General features: G+C 40.8%; 1 protein-coding gene across 2 annotated transcripts in view; it reads right to left on the reverse strand.

Annotated features, from left to right (window-relative positions):
* The window catches only part of DLD (dihydrolipoamide dehydrogenase), a 31906-nt gene extending 9453 nt beyond the window's left edge, over positions 1 to 22453 (reverse strand). The window contains exons 1-13 of one of the 2 annotated variants that reach the window (XM_073328442.2): positions 22308 to 22453; positions 18964 to 19039; positions 17310 to 17389; positions 14878 to 14952; positions 11579 to 11647; positions 7692 to 7761; positions 7158 to 7258; positions 6634 to 6777; positions 6318 to 6419; positions 4526 to 4716; positions 2555 to 2725; positions 1745 to 1934; positions 129 to 266 (exon numbers count right to left, since the gene is read on the reverse strand). In XM_073328442.2, the coding sequence (XP_073184543.1) occupies positions 129 to 266; positions 1745 to 1934; positions 2555 to 2725; positions 4526 to 4716; positions 6318 to 6419; positions 6634 to 6777; positions 7158 to 7258; positions 7692 to 7761; positions 11579 to 11647; positions 14878 to 14952; positions 17310 to 17389; positions 18964 to 19039; positions 22308 to 22346 (1446 nt within the window). In that variant the 5' untranslated portion in view covers positions 22347 to 22453. The remainder of the gene's footprint in view (positions 1 to 128; positions 267 to 1744; positions 1935 to 2554; positions 2726 to 4525; positions 4717 to 6317; positions 6420 to 6633; positions 6778 to 7157; positions 7259 to 7691; positions 7762 to 11578; positions 11648 to 14877; positions 14953 to 17309; positions 17390 to 18963; positions 19040 to 22307) is intronic. The other variant, XM_073328443.2, reaches the window with a different exon arrangement.
* Between the last annotated feature and the right edge of the window lie 542 nt (positions 22454 to 22995).

Raw genomic sequence — 22995 nt, forward strand, 5'->3', positions numbered from 1 at the left:
CTCTCAAAACCTGATAACCAGAAGATTAAGATTTTTCAGATATACAAAAACACAATTCTTAATTTGTAAGTTATCACCATTGGAGCCAAGAAACCGGGAAAGAGGTTCCCATCTTTTATAATACTCACTGCGCCTAGAATGTGAGCACCCAGCATCCTGTCTGTTGTTTTCTGACTAAGTATCTTCACCAAGCCATCTGTGTCAGCATTAGTCTTAGCTCTGCTATTAGCAGCAAATGGGAACTTTCCAATTTTGTATTCTGTCCCCTACAGAATATAGATATGGGTCACTAACAATTTACACAGTGTACTGCAGAAACAAAGGACTAGTGAATGTGTGTATTGCAGGAGTGGGTGGAGGTTTTATTGTGCAGCCACTGTTCAAATACATAGAAGACAGTTCCTGCTCTAAGGTGCTTACCATCTCATATACTCAGCATAAATTATATTTGTACACATTCATAAATTCAGGTATACTTCATTTTTCACTTGAAACTGTAGCTCAGATGACCTATTTGACTAATGTAAACCCTTGGTTAGCTCCCACCTGACTGACAATTATTACATTGTACTATTTGCATTGCTCTCCATGCATAAAACACTCTCAAATGTTTAACACCTGTTACCAGTATTATATAAAACATGACTCAAGAATAGTAGTTCATTAGCATGAACTGTAAAAGAGGAACTGCTCCATCTTACTTTGGACTTGAACTAAAGACAGTCAGCACCATTTAAATTACCTCTGACAAGAGACCAGTTTAGAGCTCTTAAATTGTTGCTTCTTGTTTGGAAAAATCATTAAAGAGAAACCACAAATTCAGATGTAGATCATTAGAACAGGTGATGATTTCAAATCAAATATTTTCTTACTGCAAATGAGTGTTTTACAGATGCCAATTTATCAAAAAACAAACCAACTAACCCACCTCCACAATCTGGCATTCCCAGCTAGACTACATATTTTTTACATTTACAGGCCTGAACAAAGCCAATCCTGCATGGGAGCAGAGAATCTGCACTTGGAGAGCAACAGGGAGACTGCAAGAGGACAAATTTTGGTGTGGCACTATTTTACTATCCTTGGTGCCCTATCACAGGGCCAGCTGTACTCCCACTTCCAGCAGGAGTAGTGGCTTTTCAAGACAAGATCTGCAGCAGATCCCATTCTGATGGCACTAAGCCCTCATCTACACTAACTACAATATGCACTTGCAGACTCTTCCCCTAATACATGCTTTTCAGACATCCCATGACTGTGCAGGTACAGACTCAGTATGCTAGGCAGCGTGCGCTTTGAACCACAGCATGCAGTTGCATCTTACACGCCTGCTGAATGCACTGCTCAGTAATAGCACATATCTCCCCAAACACCAGTGATAAAACTAAGCCACAAAAAGATGTCACTTCAGACTAAATACTTGTTATAAACTGTGAAGAGTTTTCCCCCAGGTTATGAATTGCATCTGTTTTACACAACGTTGGCAACAGGGAGAGATGAATATCACCAATTAACAACTATTCAATAACGCACTGCTAATGGGTGAACTTTCACAATGACTCAGCCCTGTTTGATGCTGAGATACCAGCCTTATTAAATCAGAGCACTGACGAAGTGAATACACGATATTTTTCTTGGACCACACATCTATGGTGATTCAGAGCAGCCACAACACATAAATGAATTTAGCTTAACTTATCCAAGACCCTAAAGTAATATGATCCAAATAGAAACCAGACAGTACCTCCTCTTTCAACTGTTCCTCTGATTTGCCAACCCAGGCAACTTCAGGGTGTGTGTAAATCACTGAGGGCACACAGTTATAGTCAATGTGAACTGCACCTCCAGCTATCCCCTCAGCGCAGATAATGCCTTCATCCTCAGCTTTGTGAGCCAACATCGGCCCAGCAACTACATCACCAATAGCATAGATGCTATGAGACAAATGAAAAAAGAACAAAACGTTGCTGTTTAAAACGTACATATGGAGAATTTTAGATATATTATACGATAGACGTAGTAGTTCGACTTTTTGTTTACAAACATGTTCAAACAAAAACAGATGAAAATAATTACCCAATGTGTATTGCTTCTGTACTTAATTTGCTAGATTAGCTCTCCAATTTGAGCTGAATAGCTATTTTCTATAGATTAGCGCTAGTTATATTTTTCAAATAGCTTTATAAACTTTACTGTAATTTATTAAATGCTTACTTTTCATGTATGACCTGATTTAACACAAGAGAAAACTAAAGGCCACAACCTGTACACTGCCTCTTTTGTGCTTCTAAAAAGCCATAGATGGAAGCAATTTATTTGGAAGTGTATGTTTGAATTTTCCTTTCCTTAAACAAGTTAAACTATAGTCAGCTACTATTAAAAACGAAAAGTAGTATTTTTGTAGGGTAATTAACTTTTCTCCCTCCCTCTTTTTTTTTTTTTAAAAAAAGCTCTCTCATTCTAAATAAAAATCCCGTTATTTTTGCTAGGAATATGTGAAGTAAAATGTGACTAATTGAAAGCTAATGAAAATTGTTTTAAACATCTTGCTTACTTTGGAATTTTGGTTTGGAATCTGGTATTGATTGGGATTCTACCCTTGTTATCAAGTTCAATTCCAATATCTTCCAGCCCTAGGTTCTGAGTAAAAGGACGTCGACCAATGCAAACAAGTAATACATCACAGGTGATTACTTCTGTCTTTCCACCAGCAGCTGCTTCAATACTGAAGGATAGAAGGGGGGGGGGGGGGGGAGAAAGTAACTGTCAACAGATACCACTTACAAGAAAACGTGAAAATGTTAAATATAATTGAGACCAGGTAACTTCTTTGATTAATAGCTAGATATAGATAGCAGTGAAGAGGAATGGGCATTGAAAGGTCTCAATAAAATGCAAGAAACTATTTCAAACTACAGTATGCTTAAGAATATCAAAATGGTACTTGCAGTTTCAGTTCACTTCATACTACGATCTCGTTACAATTAAGTGATATACTAAACTAAAGCATAAACTATGAGTTTCATGAAATTTACTTGAGTAATATTTTATCCTGCATCCTCTGTTTTTATACTACAGATACTGAAACACTAGCCATAGCATTGTACCTCTAAAGTGAGACAGCATTGTAGAAATGCCTGAAATCACTCTATTGAGAGATGATTTTGTTTAGATAGCCCACAGTTGCAGATGGCAGGGATCTCCAGATCTTTTCAGAGTTCATCTGTATCAGAAATCTATAAAGCATTGCTACTACATTATTATTGAGTTGCACTATTTTATTTAGGTCCGTAAACTGCTCCCATCAACACAGTATCTGAGTGCTTCTGTGGTATCCATGCTCAGTAGGTCATTTCCTTTCACATGGTCAGTTCTACCTCTCAGAGCTAAGGACAAGGTTATGCTGTTTTATTTCTATATTTGTTATGGACAAGTGTACAAAGTGTAATTTCTGTGTACAGTCAATGCAACTGTTCATTTTTCCTGTTCATTAATAAAGTAATACTACTTTTCTAGTTAAAAAAGAAAGACTGTTTACTCCTTATGTTCCTTCCCACACCTGAATTCATCGTCATTTGAACAATCACTAGTGCTTCCAGTGGAAAATTATATAGTAAGAGTTATATTGTCAGACAAAATTTTGACTTCTAGATGGGACAGAAGCAAATAAGTTCTGAATATATTAAAATTCAAATTAAGTTTCCTTGGTGTGCTAACACCATACAGGGAGAAAACAATCTGAAAATACAGGTAAAGCTTCAAAGTGTGTTTTTTTCATTAAGTATCTGTTCTGTATGTTTTCATATCAGCATTTCTATTAGAAATTCCTTCTGTGGGTTTCAGTTTAGTTATGAAAATGCACTACTGGAGAGTTTACTACCTTCTATTCTGGATTGCTCCGCATACCTCCCCTTGCCTCCAGAAAATTGATAATGGACAAGATGACCATTACCTCAACACCAGTTACCAAAGAGTCAAGAATTAATGGATTCATGGAGACGCATCCTCTGAAGAATAAAAATACTTATTTTGATGCTGTATCAGAGGGAAAGTCCTCTAATAAAGGTGAGGTTTTGATTTTGTTTTTACTATTAACTTCACTAACACACCAGTCTCTTTACCCTGGCAATTCTTCAGATTGAAGTCAATGGGAGTCTTGCTCGCAAAGACACTGTTGCATCAGGAAAATATGGGCCTAATTTAAACTTTCAAACTGTAAGGTATTCAGTAGGGACTGAAATTGCATCCTTCATTCACCCCATCTGGCATTAAGTAAGATACTGGAGTTCCAAAAAACTACGTAATTTTATATCCCCACGTGCACTGTAAGAACTGAATAAGTTAGGAGTACAGTTTAAACCAGCCTTAGCTTTGAATTTAGTTGACGTTTGGATCATGTCCCACTGTCATTGTTTTAGTTTTATTTATACAGTAAATTATACCCCAAATCTGAAGCTGTACTGTTAGTTAGATTTCTGGTAGGGAAGGATATATCATTCCTGTATTTCATGTGTTAAGCACTTACGAAACATCAATCTTTCCATCTGGCCTCTTGGTGGCACCAGTAACCTTGGTATTTAGTTTAAATTTGAGTCCTTGTTTCTGAAGGATACGCTGAAAGTTTTTAGAGATCTCCATATCAATACCCATTCCACCAACATGGCCCAAGAACTCAACAGCTGTCACATCTGCACCAAGACGCTGCCAAACTGAACCCTGCAGTTAATACAATAAACCATTATTTTGTTTTTTAAAAGAAAAAAGAGAAACTGCAATCTTCCAGTTTAAAGTTTACTGCTTAGATTGTAAGTTCTTCAGGATAGGGGCAATGCATAGCATAACAAGGCCCTCACTGGGGCACTACAATGGCGATACACATGGTATGTGCCCATAACTCCATCTGGGAATACGCATGTATTAGATTGTTTATATGCATTACAGTCACAGGGACTGTGACCTTGTGGTGCTAGGTGCTGTACAAATTTGTAATTAAAAAGTTAGTCCTTATCCCAAAGATTTTATAGTCTAGGTCGATAAGATGCAAATGGTGTATGAAACAAACACGCAAAAGTTGGGGCACAGGAATGGTGAAGGGAGAACACACAATAACGTAAACTCATTTCCATGTAGACTAGCTGTGCGCACTACTTAGCTCACTAGTTGCCTTGGCAATAGAACTAAATGTTGTAACTAGATACGTATCAAAATAATTAGATCTTAGGCATAAAAATGTTCAGAGTCCAGAAATCAGAATGTAGCCCCAAAAACCTAAATGCAACAAGATCTATAAAGAGTGTTCCAGTGCCACTGGAGCAGAGGCAAAGCAACGCCAGATTGCTTTCATTTTCCTTAAGAGAACTCACTGTCAAAGCCACTGCTCCAAAAAGTGGATAAGCAATTGCAAAAGCAAAAGCTATAACTATGAACATCACCCTTGCAAAAATCTACTTGTCTTAAGCAAGTCTCCCCCTAACACACACACACTTCAGAGAAAAAGTAAAATATTGCCCTTTTTTCCCATTAAAATCAAGGTAAAAGGCTGCTGAGTAGATTTTGTGCCTGGGCCGGGCATAACATGGTCTGACCAAATTGTCAAGATAATTTTGTAAGACCAAAGAATATATTTTTTTAAATATTAGATCTTTGTGGGGATGGGCAGGGTACAGGGGGAGAAAGGAGACAGACCTAGAAGCGCTGCATGGCCTCTTTCAGTCCCAAAATGTTGTTCCATTGGTTATTAGCTATGATAAACATAACATCCATCAACAAGATTTCCTGATGTTAAATGCTGCAAATATGTTTATGCTTCTAAAGGTGCTAAAATGACAGCCCTTGACAGTGAAGTTCTCTATTAATGTACAGTGCAGGTTCAGCAGGGGCAACTGCAGTGCAAGCTTCCCCATAACACAAAACTGGGAGGGCTTTAGAGGCTCTAGAGGCAAGATTGTACTTCACCCTTTATGCTCATCCAATCCCTCAACTCTCTGCTGAGACTACCAATAAATTACACTAGTTTTAATAAATGTGGACACTTGTCCACTGAGAACTGAACTACAACCAGGCTTTTCATATAGACTACCAATCAGCCATCAGATCCTAATTCTTGCTCACTGCCAATGTGGGATGATCTAACCAGTGATTTGGAGAGGAAAGGCTCTCTCTCTCTTATTAAAAATTCCCTCAGCCATATCATCCCCTATTAAATGCTAACATAACGTACAGATTAACATTTGTAATTCCAGATCCATCTGTGCCAAATGGTTACATCCTGTTTCTTGATCTACTGGAAGCATAAGTTGTATAAATAAGCCTCTTACCAATTCCACACCAATGACTCCTGCACCAATTACAACCATCTTTTCAGGGACTTGTTTCAGGGATAGTGCACCAGTTGATGATACAATTGTGTCTTCATCAATCTAATAACGAACAAAGGAGAAAGCTTTTTACCTCCTCAAGAAGGAAGTTTACACAGATTTTCTGTATACTACATAAGAAATTCAAACTGTCTAAAATAGCTATCTCACAGCAATAACTAATAAGCTACAGAAAACTGTTACTTAATAATGACAACCAGTACTAACACAATAATGAAAAACAGTGTACCAATAAAGGTTACTATTTAAATCATACCGTAATTCCAGGGAAGGGAGCAACTTCTGAACCTGTGGCTATGAGAATATTCTTTGTATTGATAACCTGAGTGCTACCATCCTCTTTGGATACCGTGACTTGGTTTTTGCCAGTTATTTTTCCAAATCCAGGCACATGTATGACCTTTACAAATGAGAATACAGTAAATACAAACTTTCACAATTTAAATTAATACATAAATATTTTACAACCAAAATAACTTGATTCTCAATACATCTCTAGTGAAGCATGAATTCTCCACTGATAAACTAACTTTGATATCACTACATTACAAACTGGAAAATAATGTGACACCCTTCTTTTAAGAAAAGGAAAAAATAACTAAATATAAAAATAGAGAACTGCAGATATCAAGTCTTCCCAAAAGTGAAGTGGTCTAATTCCATCATTGCTGATCATTCATTACCCATTCTAATTAATCTCTGAGGTGAAAACTAAATTTAACAGAAAAGGAGAAATTTTATCCAGAAAAACAATATGACAGAGACAAAGCCCAAACTAACCTTGTTCTGTTTAAACAAATGGGCAATTCCACCTGTCAAGGACTTCACTGCACCACTTTTCTGCTCCATCATCTTCTCTAAATTCAAGTGGATTCCTGTAACTATAATTTTTGTATACATTTTTACTTTTCCCTTGTATTTCAGTGTCTTTATCCATCTCTTAACTTAAAGGTTATCCAAAAACAAATGAGTTTTGTATGTCACAGTAAGATGTGCTGAATGATCCCACTAGCTGGGCTAAAGACCGCATTCAGCCATCAAAATACAAAAAATAACCTTATTTTTTCAAATATGGCTGGAGGCCAGTTCTATTTTGTTGCAACAATAAATGAAACATTCTAAATCGCAATTATCCAAGAAGCTGATTTCAAGGAATAGAAACAAGGCTCTAACATTCCAATTGATTTTGTAACCCTGCTAAGTTTTCCTACTACCTATTCAAGCAGTTAAAGTAGTCAAAGATTTGCACATTTAAAAGGCACTGTGCGAAACCATACTTGTTTGCAATACCACTAACTTGTACTGCATACTCACTTTCAATTCCTCTACTAGCAAAATCCTTTCCATGGGCCAAATGATACAGATGTGAGTTGTTCAGCAAAGCCTAGAAAAACAGAATTAATTTAGTATGGAATCAGAGCACATCATATTAAAAACATTCAAGCAGTTGAGATCACTATTCATTCCATCAGCAGAAATTATTTTAGTACTAGTTTTCAATAAACATTTTCACCATTACCACTATGAAACCTTTATTCAAAATTTAAAAGGTACAATAGGACACAATTTCATTTTATGTAGTATATTTTATACAAGCCATTTTCCAAATTTTTTTTGCATTAAACAGTTACAAAGTTAAACTGTAAGCAGAGGGACAGCAAAATTAAGACACAATTAAACAAGAGAAAGAAAAGCCAAATTCAAGCCTCATTTAATTCTGATGACTTTAACAGAGTTAAACCAGGCTTGAATTTGGCCCAGTAGATTATCATTTGAGAATTACAATGATATGGAGCTTTGAGACAGACACAATTAGGATGTTCCAGAGACAAAGAGCTGCAGAGGAAAATTGTCTTGTTCTCTGCCCTACCACATAATCTCACATCTGAGGGAATATGAGGATGTAGGAAAACTTGGAGGAGGAGGAGCAAGAAACAGACCTAGTTCAAAAAATAAGTTATAACTGTCCTTCTGATACAGTACTACCTCAGAGTTACAAACTCCTCAGTAATGGAGGTTGTTGTAACTCTGAACAAAACATTATGGTTGTTCTTTCAAAAATTTACAACTGAACATTGATTTAGTACAGCTTTGAAACATTACTATGCAGAAGAAAAATGCTGCTTTCCTTTTTTTTTTTAGTAATTTAACACAGTATTTGCCTCTTTTTTTGTCTCTGCTGCTGCCTGATGGCATACTTCCAGTTCCAAATGAGGTGTGTGTTTGACTGGTCAGTTGGTAACTCCGGTGTTCATAACTCTGAGGTTCTGCTGTAACAAGGACAATTCTAATCTGTACTCTGAAGTGAAGAGCCAGAGGAGATGCATGAGGATGACGTGTTTGTACTTCAGTGAATCTGCAACAGGGCAAAGGAGCAAAAATCTGCAGAATGCCAGAGTCTAGAAAACTGGGACTATGGGAGGCTGAAAATGAACCTCAAAAATACATAATTTATATTTGTGATAATATATTTTATATATATATATTCTGAGTAAAACTACAATTCGTCAGGCTAAGATAATCAGGTTTGTTTATCTGATAAATGTACCAGATAAATGTAAGCAGCATCTATGTGCAAAACTAACATTTTTTACCGAACTGTTTTTTTAAATGTATAACTACTTAGAAATTACTCTCTGGTCGGCATCACCACTGTGTGAGTCTTCAGCAATTACAAAGGAAACAATTTTATGTTAGATAAGCTATCAAACACACACCAACACTTTTACTGTGATTGGATTTTGGGAGAGAACTTAATAACTTACTATTGCCTTAATGAGTAGGGACTATGCTCCCCTTTTATTAACAGACCTTTTTTCTCCTTGTTCAGAAATAAACTCTGGATGGCATCTAAGTTTAGCCGTGAGGTTCAAACAGCATGTACATAAAAACCTTAAATGAGGATAAATTCAAGACTTAAAGGAGTGAAAGTTCCCTAATCGTATCCTAAAGTTCATTTCCCAATACTATTCACTGCTAAACCGGATTTGCAACGGATGCCTGGAAAGGTTTTCGCTACACTGTACAAAGTTAAGCTATTACCTTTATTATAGATTGTTATGAAGAATGCTCAGCTGACTTACAAAATTTAAAAACAGATGTGCCAGTATTTATATTAGAATTCTTTTTCTACTGAACTTTAAATGCACTGAGCCCTTCTATGTACCTGTTTGCGCAGAAGCTAAGTATCACAAAGCAGTGCAAACTTTTGTTTAGATATTAATGGATCTCTTGCTATGTATGCGTTACCATGGAGATTTAGTAAAAGCTTGAATTTGAAACAGTGAGAAACGGTTTATCTTTATGTCTGTTATGTTATTCACTTGCATGCTGTGAGCACAGTTTGTAATGAAAAATATTGCACATGTTGTATGTGTTGCGGTCAATCTGGCAGTTTGGATCCAGAACTATTTCCTATTCAGCACTCCCTATTACACAGGGCAGTGACAAATGGCCTCAGGAGACGGCCTAGTAGCTGCGCATAAATCCCATTTTTGTAAGTGGAGAAGCAAGGTGGTAACCACAGAGCTAACCATATAACTATAGCTAAGGCTACGATTTAATCATGGGTATTTTTAGAAAAAGTCATGGACAGGTCACACGCAAGAAACAAAAAAATCACGGCCCATTACTTGTCCATGACTTACAACATAAATACCCCTGATTGAATTTTCGGGGGCAGGGGGGAAGCCCCGGGGGGCCAGCGGCTGCTCCAGCCGCCACTGGGGAGGGGAAAGCTGTGAGGGGCCCACTGCTGCTCCGGCCATCACTGCAGGGGTGGGGAAAGCTGGGGGGACACTGCTGCTCTGAACACTGCTGGGAGGAGGAGGGGGGAGACAACTGCTGTTCCAGCCTCCCCCAGGACCGCTGCTCAAGCAGTCCCTGAGGCCAGCCACATTGGCCGCTGCTCACTCCAATGCAGAGCCGCTCCAGCAACAGCCGGTGTGGCTGTCCCCGGGGCCAACTGCTCAGGCAGCCCAGGGATCAGCCACACTGGCCGCTGCAGAAGTCACGGAGATTGCAGGAAGTCAAGGAATCCATGACAGACACGGATCCCTAACTATAGCTCCCAAGTGACAGATAAAATATATCTTGCATTATGTTCTGCTCCCAAAGCCTCTCATCTTGAAGGATCCCCAAGTGCTTTACAAACTTAAAACGATAAATTCTACACAGGGATCATTTCATTCACTACTGTAACAACTCCTCTTTCAACAGCGCAGAGCAACATTTATGCACCATAGCTTAAATCAAGAGTAGAGATTATTGTGTTCAACTGAAACTTCAAGGGGAATTTAAGTAAAATATAATTACCCAGATTGGAAATTTGGCCAAAACACCATTATTGACACCAGGAATGAAATGGGGATATTTAATGACTGCATATGCTTAAGACCTTGGGTTTAAATGCCATTAAAAACAAAACAAAACAAAACAAAACAAAGAGATATTCCTCCCAACCAAGCGGGCTTTGAAAGACTGGTTCAGATGGGAGGCCTGTAATGATGGTTTTTCTTTTTTAAGCAGACAAAGAAGTCAGAATGAGAAAACAGAAATAGTTACCAATGTGGCAAAGTATGTTACCAGATGACACAAAGCAAATTTTTCCACAACAGAGAAGGAAAAAGACAAGTTAGTTTGTAAATCTATACAAAATATTTGTAAATACATTACAAGAGACATGGGGCAATATCAGCTGCAGTATCCCAATAGCAGATCATCTGAAATGGGAATTTTCCTTTCCAAGAACATCTCAAGATGACCATTACCACAGTCACCAACAACCTGGAGATAGACACTAGATGTCTATGAACCATAAATGGCTCACTCATTTATAAATGCAGAAACAGCATTATGACCATCTTTGACTTAATGCTGCAAGCCCTTTCAGAATAAGCTGACTCATGCTAGAGGTTTACAGATATGATCATCTGTGGTAATCGCAGTGTTTCTAGTATAAGAGACGTGATTGTGTTTAGTTGGTTAATGCCATAATCTTGTCAGCTCATTGGCGCTGTGAAATAAATGTATTTCTGTCTCCTTGTGTTTGCTATCCTTTCCCGTTCTTTTTCCGTTCTAGTCAATGGAACTATGACAATCTATACTATCTGAGTATCTGCCCCCTGGTCTTTTCACCACTGCATCACTATTCAAATCCACAGTGAAAACATGATACAAACTAGAAATAAATGCACACTTGCCTTGGAAGGAATGCAGCCAACATTCAAACAGGTTCCACCCAATGTTTCATTTTTCTCCACACAAACAGTCTGGAATAGAAGAGGAGAAAACCCTTTTAGAACCATACTATATTTTTATTTCCTAAAAGCACATTTGAAAATTTCAATGAATACCAATGACAAAGGAAGATTACTCATCCTGTAATTCTGCTTCTCACAAGATATTGTGCAGGATTCTCATTCCTGGGTTTAGCTATAGACTGATTTGAACTCCCCTAGCTCTTCACTCACTCTCTCTCTTTTAAAACAAATACGTTTTGAGAAATTACATCAGGGTAACCCACTGTCATCATTTATACTTGCAAAAAAGTATAAGCACTGCCCTCCCCCTTCAAGTGTTTCAATTAACTTCTTTCAACTGAGCAGGAGTTGAAGCTCTCGGAAAGATGATTACCTTGAATTAGATTGATATAGGATCAAAAAATGCCTCAGAATAATGAAAAGCAAGGTGAAATAGGCAAAGACAAGTAAAAAGAGAACCTTTAACACTGAGGGGAATGGACTGGTGAGTAAATCTTGTCAAATGACCTTCTCCACCTTGAAAGAAACAATTACAAGGTAAGTAATTTTTCCCTCTATAAAAATACCACCACCTTGTGGGATTCTCACTTCAAGAGTAAGAAGTTCTACGGATATCCCAGAAGAAAAATGAAAATAAAACTGCTCTGAGCAGCAATAACAAGGCCAATGCCAACTGTTTAAACAGGGAGGAAGAAAAGATGGCTAGAGACCTCTCTCTTCAAAATCTATCATCAGACAACATACAAGTCTCCAGAAAGTCATCAGTCAGAGACAACACCCTGTGCAAAAATTGGCTAACAAAAAAGGGACATTTGGAAAGAAAACAAAACTTTTCTTGAAAACAAGAAATCTTGGCCTTTCCTCCTTGCAAACAAGTTCTGGGGTGCACAGGGTTCAACACGGTAGTCCCTCATCTTGGGAACTGTAAGTTTAAATCTGTCTGGAGGAGAATATTCGGGTGAAGTGCTTCAACGATTTCCTTAAATTGTTCATTTTCTGCCAAAGCAAATGAACTGTTGTTAGCATAAAAACTGCTAAAACAAAGTTTAAGCTCCTTTCCCTTCTGATATAATGGCATAATCACGGATTGATCTTTTTTGTTTTGGGTGTGAAGACCAAAACCACTCGTGAACCAAGCTGATGTTGAAGAGCTGCTGGAAAGCCTAGAACAGGGACTTACTGAAGCTACGTTTTGAAGCTAAAACTTTTATTCAGCTGCCTTCAAGGCCATAGCAGCTGCATTCAGCAGTGCATTATTCATGGGCTGGTCCAAAACAGGATGCAAAGGCATGGTGACCCATTTGAATGGGGCTTCCAGGCCAAGATACCTCTAAGCTATCGTCCTTGTAGAGTGCTTGACCAGCTTCAATAGAAGTAGCTGTCTTGAACAGTTTCTGCAAGGATTGGGGAAAGGTAGGGTTCTCCCCTCCAGAGTCATTGTCTTGGTGCTTCTCCACAGTGATGTGTTTGGTATCAGATGACTTCTCTGTCTCATCTGAATCCAAACGGCAGCTCTCATCATCCTAATGGTCAACAAGCCCTAGTCAGGTGACTAGAATTCACTAGGCAATAGTAAGACTGAGTGTCATAAGTGCTTTGATAAGAACCAGTGATGGCTGTGCCAGTACACAAAGTGCCAGTGTCAAGGCCAGCATTTCTTGCATTGAGCACAGATACCACCAGATGAGTATCAGCCTCAGCGCAAAAAATACTCCCAATGCACCAAGACTTCCTACCCTGGCTGACATAGGGGAGAAAAATGCCTCAAAGGAGGCACTGTGGGATCAGGAGTGATCAGATCAGAACAGAGCATATGCTGATAACCAGAGTCACTGTTTCCTCTTATCCCCCTTCAAGCACATGAATGTAGGAAGGGCAATCCAACATCTTTTTGACTGCTGCCTTAAGGAGCTCCTGGCTCCCTTCTGGCACCTCCTGCCTTTATCTCATGTGAAGACTGTCTCATCCAGTGAGCCATTTTTCTCAGTATCATCAACTACAAGTGCCAAAGCCTCACCTAGTGCAATGAGAAGCCAATACTTATTGGAATCCTCTGCTTCAACCACAGTACTTCAACCACTGCTTCAATGGTAAAGCCACCACACTGGTCTTAATGGGGACCAGGGTCTACCTCAATGCAGGTAGCACTAACGCTCAATGTTGTGGTGCAATGGATTTGGCTGAATCAGATTTTTGCTTTAAGGGCTTAAACTTCAAAGAACGCCGTTCCTCCTTATTCCAGATTTAGAGGAGTCTCACACTGGACCACCTCAAGGAGGGCTTGAAGGCACTCCACATGTTTCTTCAATGCTTAGCATGACACATCCAAACATATTCAGTATCCCTGCACACCACAGATGAGTCTGAGGCAGACAATGCAGACTGATCAGGTTTGAAGGCTCCCTCTTAAGATGTCACACATATGACACAATGCATCATGTATCAATGTCTCGAAGGAAACAATGGACCAAATGAGAAGTAGGCACAGAGCCACAAAAAGAAATTTAGCATCAAAAGAATGGAACAGGAACTAGGAAGCCAAGTAGCCTTAAGGCTCCCAATAAAAGCTGTAGTGCTGGGCACTTTAATTCAGGTACTGATGGGTCAATGCTGGGAAACATCAACAAACAAAAAACCTCAGTCATACTAGGGTACTGGCCACCAACACACAAAGAAAGGGTCAAGGCAACAGAACTATCTGCACTGAAGCACTGAGACAGGTGCCAAAGTACGAGAGACAATGGACTCTCATTTAGCACAATTGTACCCGACCTGCATAGAAAGCAAAAGGATATTAAAGGATCCCCAACAAGACATCACTGAGATTCCAAAAAGCTGGCGCAATGGCCAGTGAGTCATATGGTGCTGTAGGGACTAGGTCACTAAAGAACCTATCAGAACATTCAGAAGGCAGCATTTATACTTGGGTGGAGTTGGGACATGACAGCCAGTAGGGGCCTGGAAAATACTCTGCAGCTACCACCCTCCAGGAGGCTAAAATAAACACAGAAGAAGAACTAGTGGAGTTCACCAGTAAAGCTATGTTCATGAAGTGAGAATCGTGCTGAGATGTGACACACTGACAATATCCTGAACAAACCTTACTGAATTAAGTTAAACCTTACTGTTAACTTTTGAAGTAAGTTAAACCTCAGAGGTGGGGTGATGCCTGGCAAGCTTATGAGCAGGGGTGTAGGTTCTTTTGTTGTCTTAATGTGTTTTCTCTGTAATGTTTTTACCTTAAGACTGAAGTAGGCTTTCTTAGAAAGAACTGCATGGCAACATCTACCCACAGCAATCCCTGTTACCAGTCTCTGAAGAGAAAGCAAGTAGGTCTATTTAGGCAGACTATCTTTGCTGGGAAATACACAGTGAAAGCAGGTAACTGTGCAGCCTGGACATAGCCAGGTCACAGGGGAGTGAGATGCAGGTCTCCATCCAAGCAAGGCAACAGCTGGGGAGCTAGAAACCTAAGAGTGGGTGCCCTTGCTGGACCAATGAGGGGAAATGTAGGGCAGTTGTTCTGAACGGTGATAACAATATCTTTAGAAAAATATATTTTCATCTCTCAATATTTTCAAAAATTACTCTAGAAAACTCATTTACTTCCCATTGTTCAGAGAGTGAAACAGAGGTCACTTGAACCACCTGTCTAAATTACGAATATCTAGTACCCATTACACGAAAGCTGCTTTGTTCATAAAGGACATTCAAAGGAGGCAGAGGGAATAGCAAAAAGAACAAGCTCATGCATATAAGTTACACCCTAGGATAATCTATATCTACAGTCTCATCTCCAACATTCTGTCCATGTATTTAATATAGCCCCAAGTCACCTTTATTCATGTTCATGACAAATAGTACTTAACCAGTCACTCTGTCATAAAGTAACTTCAGCTTCATTGCAGGGGCACATTTCCAGTGCCCTTAAACACACTAATGATTCTCTCTTTCCATCAATTTTTGTTTTTCAGAATAAACGAATGTGGTGATGAGTTCCAGGAAATCCTACATTTACATATGAAAAGCGCTACATAAGACTTGGGTATTATTTTTATTGGTGTTCTCTCAGCCACTTTCACAGAATCTCGGCACTACATTTGTTATTCATTCTGATCCTTTTTGGCAGATTGCCCGATAGCTTTTGATTAGAACCCAGTAGTTTTGTTTTCCGGGAGAAAATTAGTTATCCTCTTGGCATTCTCTTTACTACTTTTATAAATATGCTTCCCTCTCCAGTCCAATTCATTTTATTTAAAATGTAGCTGTTGCATCTCTTAGTAACTACTGTTTACCACTGGTTTCAGTCTAATCTATAAATTCTAAATAAAATTAAGCTAGTTTGATGGCCTTAACTCCAAGTGAGAAAAATCAATCATGACTTATTTTAATAATCACAGTTCAAAAGATATTAACAAACCAACATGAAAAATGGTGCCTCTACAGTCAGTGTCTGCTTAAGACAAAGTTAAGGATGTTAATCTACCGCATGGTCTACCAGATTGGACATGGGAAACCTGGGTTCTAGTCACACTTCTGTCACTGGCCTGTCAGGTCATCTTGGACAAGTCACTTCCCCCTATCTGAGACTCAGTTTTCACATCTGTAAAATGGGGGAAATGATACTGACCTCTGTAAACCTCTGAGATCTAATGATGAAGAACACTATATAAGAACTAGTTATTACTATTAATCTGAAAATGAAATGAAGTTCTCACAATGTGCGGGTCCCAAGCTACAAACAGCCCTAGGAAACCAGAGCAGATACTCCCATTTGGCCAGTTAAAAGGGCGAGCAAGCATGTGTGGAATATATAGGATCAGGGAGAGACTCAGTGAGAGGAAATCCCCAAGAATCTGAGCAGACTGGTTCTATCTGGAAGGGCGGTTGACCAATGCCTGGGAGATAGAGGCTGCAGAGAGTGGAAAGCTCTGTAGACCCTCCTTGGAAAGAGGAGGAATTGGCTAGGAGACTATGTTTGGGAGCTGGGAGAAGGACGAAGCAGGATAACAGCAACAAGAGTTTGCTGGTTGGGCCAGAGGGCTGGAGAGGTCTCAAGGCAGGAGGAGCAGCAAAGGGAGCTGCCTGCTGGCACTGAGCTGAAGTCATGGGCTGAAGGCAGGGGAGCAGCAGAGGGGCTTATTCACTGACATCTTCAGGGCTAGGGATGTGGACCCACATGAACCATGAGAGGGCCAGGAGGAGGGATATTCCCCTAGAAAGGATGCTCCCAGCAAGGTGTTTCCCGCTGGGAAGATCAGGCTTGCAATCCAATTGAAAGAGCTGAGGGGGACTGCGCTGGAGAGTCGGGGCATGGTGGGGGCTGCCAAGGCAGTATGTTGTATGTACTCATTGGACTATGATGATAAAATTTGGATTACGGTGTTGGGACTTATTTTGTTATGATTTATATGCATGGGACTTCTGTAATACCCCCATCCCCCGGGCTATATTTATCCTTGGGAAGACGCTTTGGATTATTTCGGGACAGGCTGGAGAGAAACTGAGGCAGGTATGCCTATCAGAACACAACCTGCATCAGGAGGGTGCTCCCACTCGGGGCTGCCCAGTGACAGGGAACTTCATTTTTCCAGTGTTGCAAGAACGCCTACTGAATTTATCTGGATTAGTGCTGTATTACCGGGTTTATCCAGCACAAGTTTCCTCTTACCTTAAAGCCAAGTTGAGCTGCTTTGATAGCAGCAACATATCCCCCAGGCCCAGAACCAATAACTGTGATGTCAGCATCAGCTAAAAGAAAAAATACCAAACTTCAAAATGTTTTCAAGTCACTTTTCTTGCTATACTTTAGGTTTATTTTAGTTTTACTATAGGAATACCTAGCCTACAACATTCTGGAATAGTTCCACACATTGACTATCCACAGATTGAGAGTATATAGCTAGTTTTTAAAAATGATGGTGCTGTTCAGTGAATTTAGGCAGGTAAATTTTAATTACTGAAAGCAACTTCCTGAATGAAAAAAATGGAATGGTTCACGGGCACTATTTGTTCTGTAAATAAAAACAACCACTCTGACAGATCGGAGAACAAAAGCATTGTAAATTGAGGTAAAGGGACTGAATTCTGATCCGACCCAGCACTCCTTGCATCTGCTCTGGGATTGCATATGCTATACATCTTTGTAGAATTTGGCCAAAGGTATTTGTAGTTATGTTTAACTGCCTTTGAAAAAACTGTTACAAGAAAGGTCTTGAACGTGTCATGTGGCATTATTACAGACATTAAAAAAAATAAGAAAAGGAGTACTTGTAGCACCTTAGAGACTAACCAATTTATTTGAGCATAAGCTTTCGTGAGCTACAGCTCACTTCATCGGATGCATACTGTGGTAAGGTTAGAAGATCTTATTATATACACACAAAGCATGAAAAATAACACCTCCTCCCACCCCACTCTCCTGCTGGCAATAGCTTTAGATAAGTGGGGTGGGAGGAGGAAAGTGGGGTGGGAGGAGGTTTTTTTTTCATGCTTTGTGTGTATATAATAAGATCTTCTAAACTTACCACAGTATGCATCCGATGAAGTGAGCTGTAGCTCACGAAAGCTTATGCTCAAATAAATTGGTTGGTCTCTAAGTTGCCACAGGTACTCCTTTTCTTTTTGCGAATACAGACTAACACGGCTGTTACTCTGCAACCTAAAAAAATAAGGAGAATGCTGATAGACTAATGTCACACCTTTACATTACCCTGTGCGAGAACAGGGTTAGGTTACATATCTCATGCTCAACAATCAGGAGAAACTGGGATTGAAGCAGAGTCTACATATTTAGCTCCCAGACCATAGAAAGATTAACTTGTGATCCACAAAAGCAACCCCTCCTACATCATTTGTGCAATGTAAGAAAAATGGCATATCTTATTTTAACCTCTAACAATAATGCTGTATAAATGATTAGTATAGTCAATTCAACCCACTGCATGTCATCACGTGATATCTATGTTGTAGAACAGGGGTTCTCAAACAGGGTCACGAGGTTATTACATGGGGGTCATGTGCAGTCAGCTTCCACCTCCAAACCCTGCTTTGCCTCCAGCATTTATAATAACCAATTTATTTATAATTGGTTATTATAAATATAAAAAAATGTGTTTTTTAATCTATAAGGGGATCACATTCAGAGGCTTGCTATGTGAAAGGGGTCACCAATACAAAAGTTTGAGAACCACTCATACCATCAACCCTAATGCTACAATTGTCTCCACGTGGATGGGCTCTTGTGGCTGCAGAATCACTTGTAAGATTGGGGCCTTAATTTGAAATACAACTCTGAAAGCTACTTTACAGCCATCAAAATTTACCTAGATCAGTATAGCTCCTCAGCGACACTGCACAAATCCCCTGTAGGCCATGATGGATTCGACTAAAATGGCTTCTCTAGAGAAGGAAAAAACAAAAGGTTAACTTTCTCCACAAAGAAAACAACTGTGTAAGAATCAGCAGCTTCTCACAATCTGTTTCATTAGAAAATCCAATTACATTGCACAGATTAAAAAATAGGTAACAGTAGTGAGTTCAGTAGATAGCGCACTGCTCTGGGATATGGAAAACATAGCTCTGCCACTAATCTGCTGTGCTTCCTACTGTGCTTCTGTTTCCATTCTAACCTTTATTGTGTCCACTTAGATTGTGAGATCTTCAGGGCAGGAACTGCCTCTTAGCACATGCATGCACAGCATCTAACACAAAAGAGTCAAAACCTGTTTCACAGCACAAACCAGCCACTAACACACCCTTATTATCCTGTAAGTGTTAGCTACATGGTATCTTGCAACTTCCTCTGAGTATCTGGTACTGATCACTGTCGGAGGAGAACTCCAGACTAGATGCGCAACTGGTATTGTAATTGCTATGGAAAAGAAAACCTATATAAATACATTTCCCATATGTGGTTAGACAATATCTTTGATCACTCTACTAATATGCTGTACTCCTTCCCCCATCCTCTGCCCTTATAGTGTGAGCTCCTCAGAGCAGGGATTGTCCTTTTCTTTTAGGAAAGCACCTGCTAGTAGGCAATAGCAGATAGTAAATAATGGCAGCACAGATTACGAAATCCCATTCAAACTTTTCTGTGGAAGGACTATGGGGTAATTTGATAATAGACCATCTTATTGCTCCATTTTACAGTTACTTCCCAAATGGGAGACAGGTAGAGAACAGTCATTTTACCCCTTATCCACAGTTCAGTTGTCTAAGAGGATAAACAACATTTCATCTTATCTCACTCACAGTACCTATAAATATGGGGAGCGGGTAAAACAGGCTTTGGTTTAAACCTAGGGATAATTACAAAGAGTGTATTTGGGGAAAGGAACATAAAAAAATCTAGGGCTGTCAAGCAATTAAAAAATGAATCACGAAAATCATGCTGTTAAACAATAATAGAATACCATTTATTTAAATATTTTTGGATGTTTTCTACATTTTAGAATATATTGATTTCAATTATAACACAGAGTGTACAGTGCTTACTTTATTTTTTATAACAAGTATCTGCACCGTAAAAAAGAAATAGTATTTTTCAATTCACCTAATACAAGTACCCTAGTGCAATCTTTATCGTGAAAGTTGAACTTACAAATGCAGAATTATGTACAATAACCGTATTAAAAAAACAAAAAAAAACCATAAAGCTTTAGAGCCTACAAGTCCACTCAGTCCTACTTCTTGTTCAGCCCATCGCTCAGACAAAAAAGTTTAGTTACAATTTGCGGGAGATAATGCTGCCTGCTTCTTGTTTATAATTTCACCTGAAAGTGAGAACAGTCGTTCGCATGGCACTCTTGTAGCAAGATATTTATGTGCCAGAGGCGCTAAAGATTCATGTGTCCCTTCATGCTTCAACCATCATCCCAGAGGACATGCGTAATAAAAGTCCTGGGTAATAAAACCAATCGGTCCATACAATAGCCCTAAGAGTTATTATGGGACTGGCTGATGGAGAAGAGGGGCTCAAACAACAGGCTATATCGGGGTGGCCAAAACGTGGCACCCGAGACACCCTCCCCCCGACCACTCCCCCGTTCTACACCTACCAGACTTGGTCAGGGAGCTCGGGACCTCTACCTTGAAGGGTCTGGGGATATTCATGAAAACGTGGATCCTGGTTTGCCTGAAAACCAACAGTTCTGTCAAGGACTCAGGTCTTGGGAGCAGTTCTACTTTATTAAAGAGGAAAGGTAACCCTTAAAAAGTGTAGAGCAATGATTGTGTTTTATGCTTTGTTTTGTGTGTGTAACCAATTATGTTTCTACTTGTTATCTTTTCTCAGTATGACTTAAATTGTAGTCTTTGTTAATAAATATGATTGTTTTCACTATAAATATATTTCAGTGCTGTAATGTTATAAAGGACCTGAGCCTGAGTTGTACCACTCAAGCTGTGTGTACACTGTCTCTTTGGTGACAGTTTACCTAGTAATTACTGTGAGTGTCCAGTGATGAGCTAGATACTGCAGGGAGGACTGGGGTGGCAGAATAAGTACTTATGGGCCCAGAGGCTGTTGGTTTCAGGGAGCTCAGCCAAAGCAGGCATAGACAAGACTGCTTCACACTAAGGGCAGGTAGTGGTGAGATGCCTTACAGCCTTGGGTAACCACGGAGCACGTCACACTGTGCCTCTCCCCCCCGAAATGCTCTGAGCTGGGTAGAGGGGATCTTGGTGCCTGTTGCTTGTGCCCCACTTCCCAATGCCCCGAGATTCTCCCCTTCCCCCACTGTTTGTTCTCCTGCGTGCTAGCTCCCAGTTGTCTACATATCCTCGAACTGAACTGAAAAGCAAATGTAGTTTGCACTTTGTTGATCTTACTATGCTTAATCTACATATATGAATTTAGGCAGATGTGACTATATATCCATGATTATACATCCATTTGTCTCGCAAAACCAGTTTTTCACCTCTGCTGGGGAGTAACACCTTGGCATCAACCATAAGGACATATTTCCAGTATTATGTTATCAGTATATAGACACTTTTAAAAACACAATCAGTACATACAATTCATAACAGTATTAAGGACCAGCATGATCCTGGCTTTCATTTAATATTTCATGCAACGTTCTGTAACAATACAGTGACAGCGAAGTGTTAGGTGTACTGATAAGAGTGCTTGCTGTTACAGAACAGTGAGCCCTTTGCCAGTTGGACCAAGGGGCTCTTAGGGGCACACACAAGCATCCGATGCAGTGAGCTGTAGCTCACGAAAGCTCATGCTCAAATAAATGTGTTAGTCTCTAAGGTGCCACAAGTCCTCCTGTTCTTTTTGCAAAGACAGACTAACACGGCTGCTACTCTGAAACCTGACGCAAGCACCAGGCACCGAGCCGGCTCCCCCTGCCCGGCTCAGGATATGGGGGGAGCGGGGAAGGGCTCACGCAGCCATTGGCATGGAGGCACCAAGCAGCACCAACCCGGCCCGAGCTCAGGGGAGGGGTCACGGAGCAGGCTGCAGCCCCCTCCCCCCCCACGTGCTTGGAGCCAGACGAGGGGCCTCAAGGTCCACACCCCGCCGGCCCGGCCTGGCCCCAGGCCCAGAGCGGGGTGGCCCCTCCCCCCCGCTCGCTCCCGTAGCTCGGTGTCCCCGGCCCTGTCCGTACCCCGGGCCCAGCGCCGCTCCCCCCGCCCGCGCTGGCCGCGCCGCTACCTGGGCGAGCGCGCAGCAGACCCGGCTCCAGCGCTGCATTTTCCGGCCGCCTCAGCTGTAACCTCGCGTCCGAGCGCCTAGTCCCGGGCAGCCGCGCCTCCAAGGTCTCCGCGGACTCGCGCAGGCGCACTAGGCCCGGCGAGGGGGCGACGACGCTGTGACAGAGTGGCGTCGCATGAGCCTCGCGTCAGGGCGCCACACTCCCCCCTGGCGGAGGCGGCCTGCTGGCGCAGCTCGTTGGCAGGACCTGCCACAGTGGGCGTGGCTATGTAGATAAGCCTCTTAAAGCTACAGAGCCCAGATATTTTAGGGCCAGCCTAGAGGAGGATGCTGCAGCTCAGCTGCCCCACCCTGCCTCCAGGGCCCAGTGCAGTGTGACTCCAACAACTAGCGGTCCCTGCCCCCGGAGTCCCAGGGCTCTCCAGAGTTCATTGGGCCAACTCCTCATCTCTTAATATGCCTGGAGGAGGGGCCCTCTCTTCAAAGTCTGGTGCCCCTGGTCACACCACAAAGATGGGTGGGGGGAAGAGGGCAGCAGTCATATGCCCTGGCTATGGTGGGTATCCCTGTCCATCGCCCATACTGTGCTGTGGGGTCACCACTGTGCCACATACACAACATTTCAGAAAACATGGTCCCTGCCCTGATTTGTTCCTCACCCACATAAGTATCACTAATGTAGTGTCAC

The sequence above is a fragment of the Lepidochelys kempii genome, chromosome 1 (genome assembly GCF_965140285.1).
Source record: "Lepidochelys kempii isolate rLepKem1 chromosome 1, rLepKem1.hap1, whole genome shotgun sequence".
In the NCBI taxonomy this organism is placed as follows: domain Eukaryota; kingdom Metazoa; phylum Chordata; order Testudines; family Cheloniidae; genus Lepidochelys; species Lepidochelys kempii.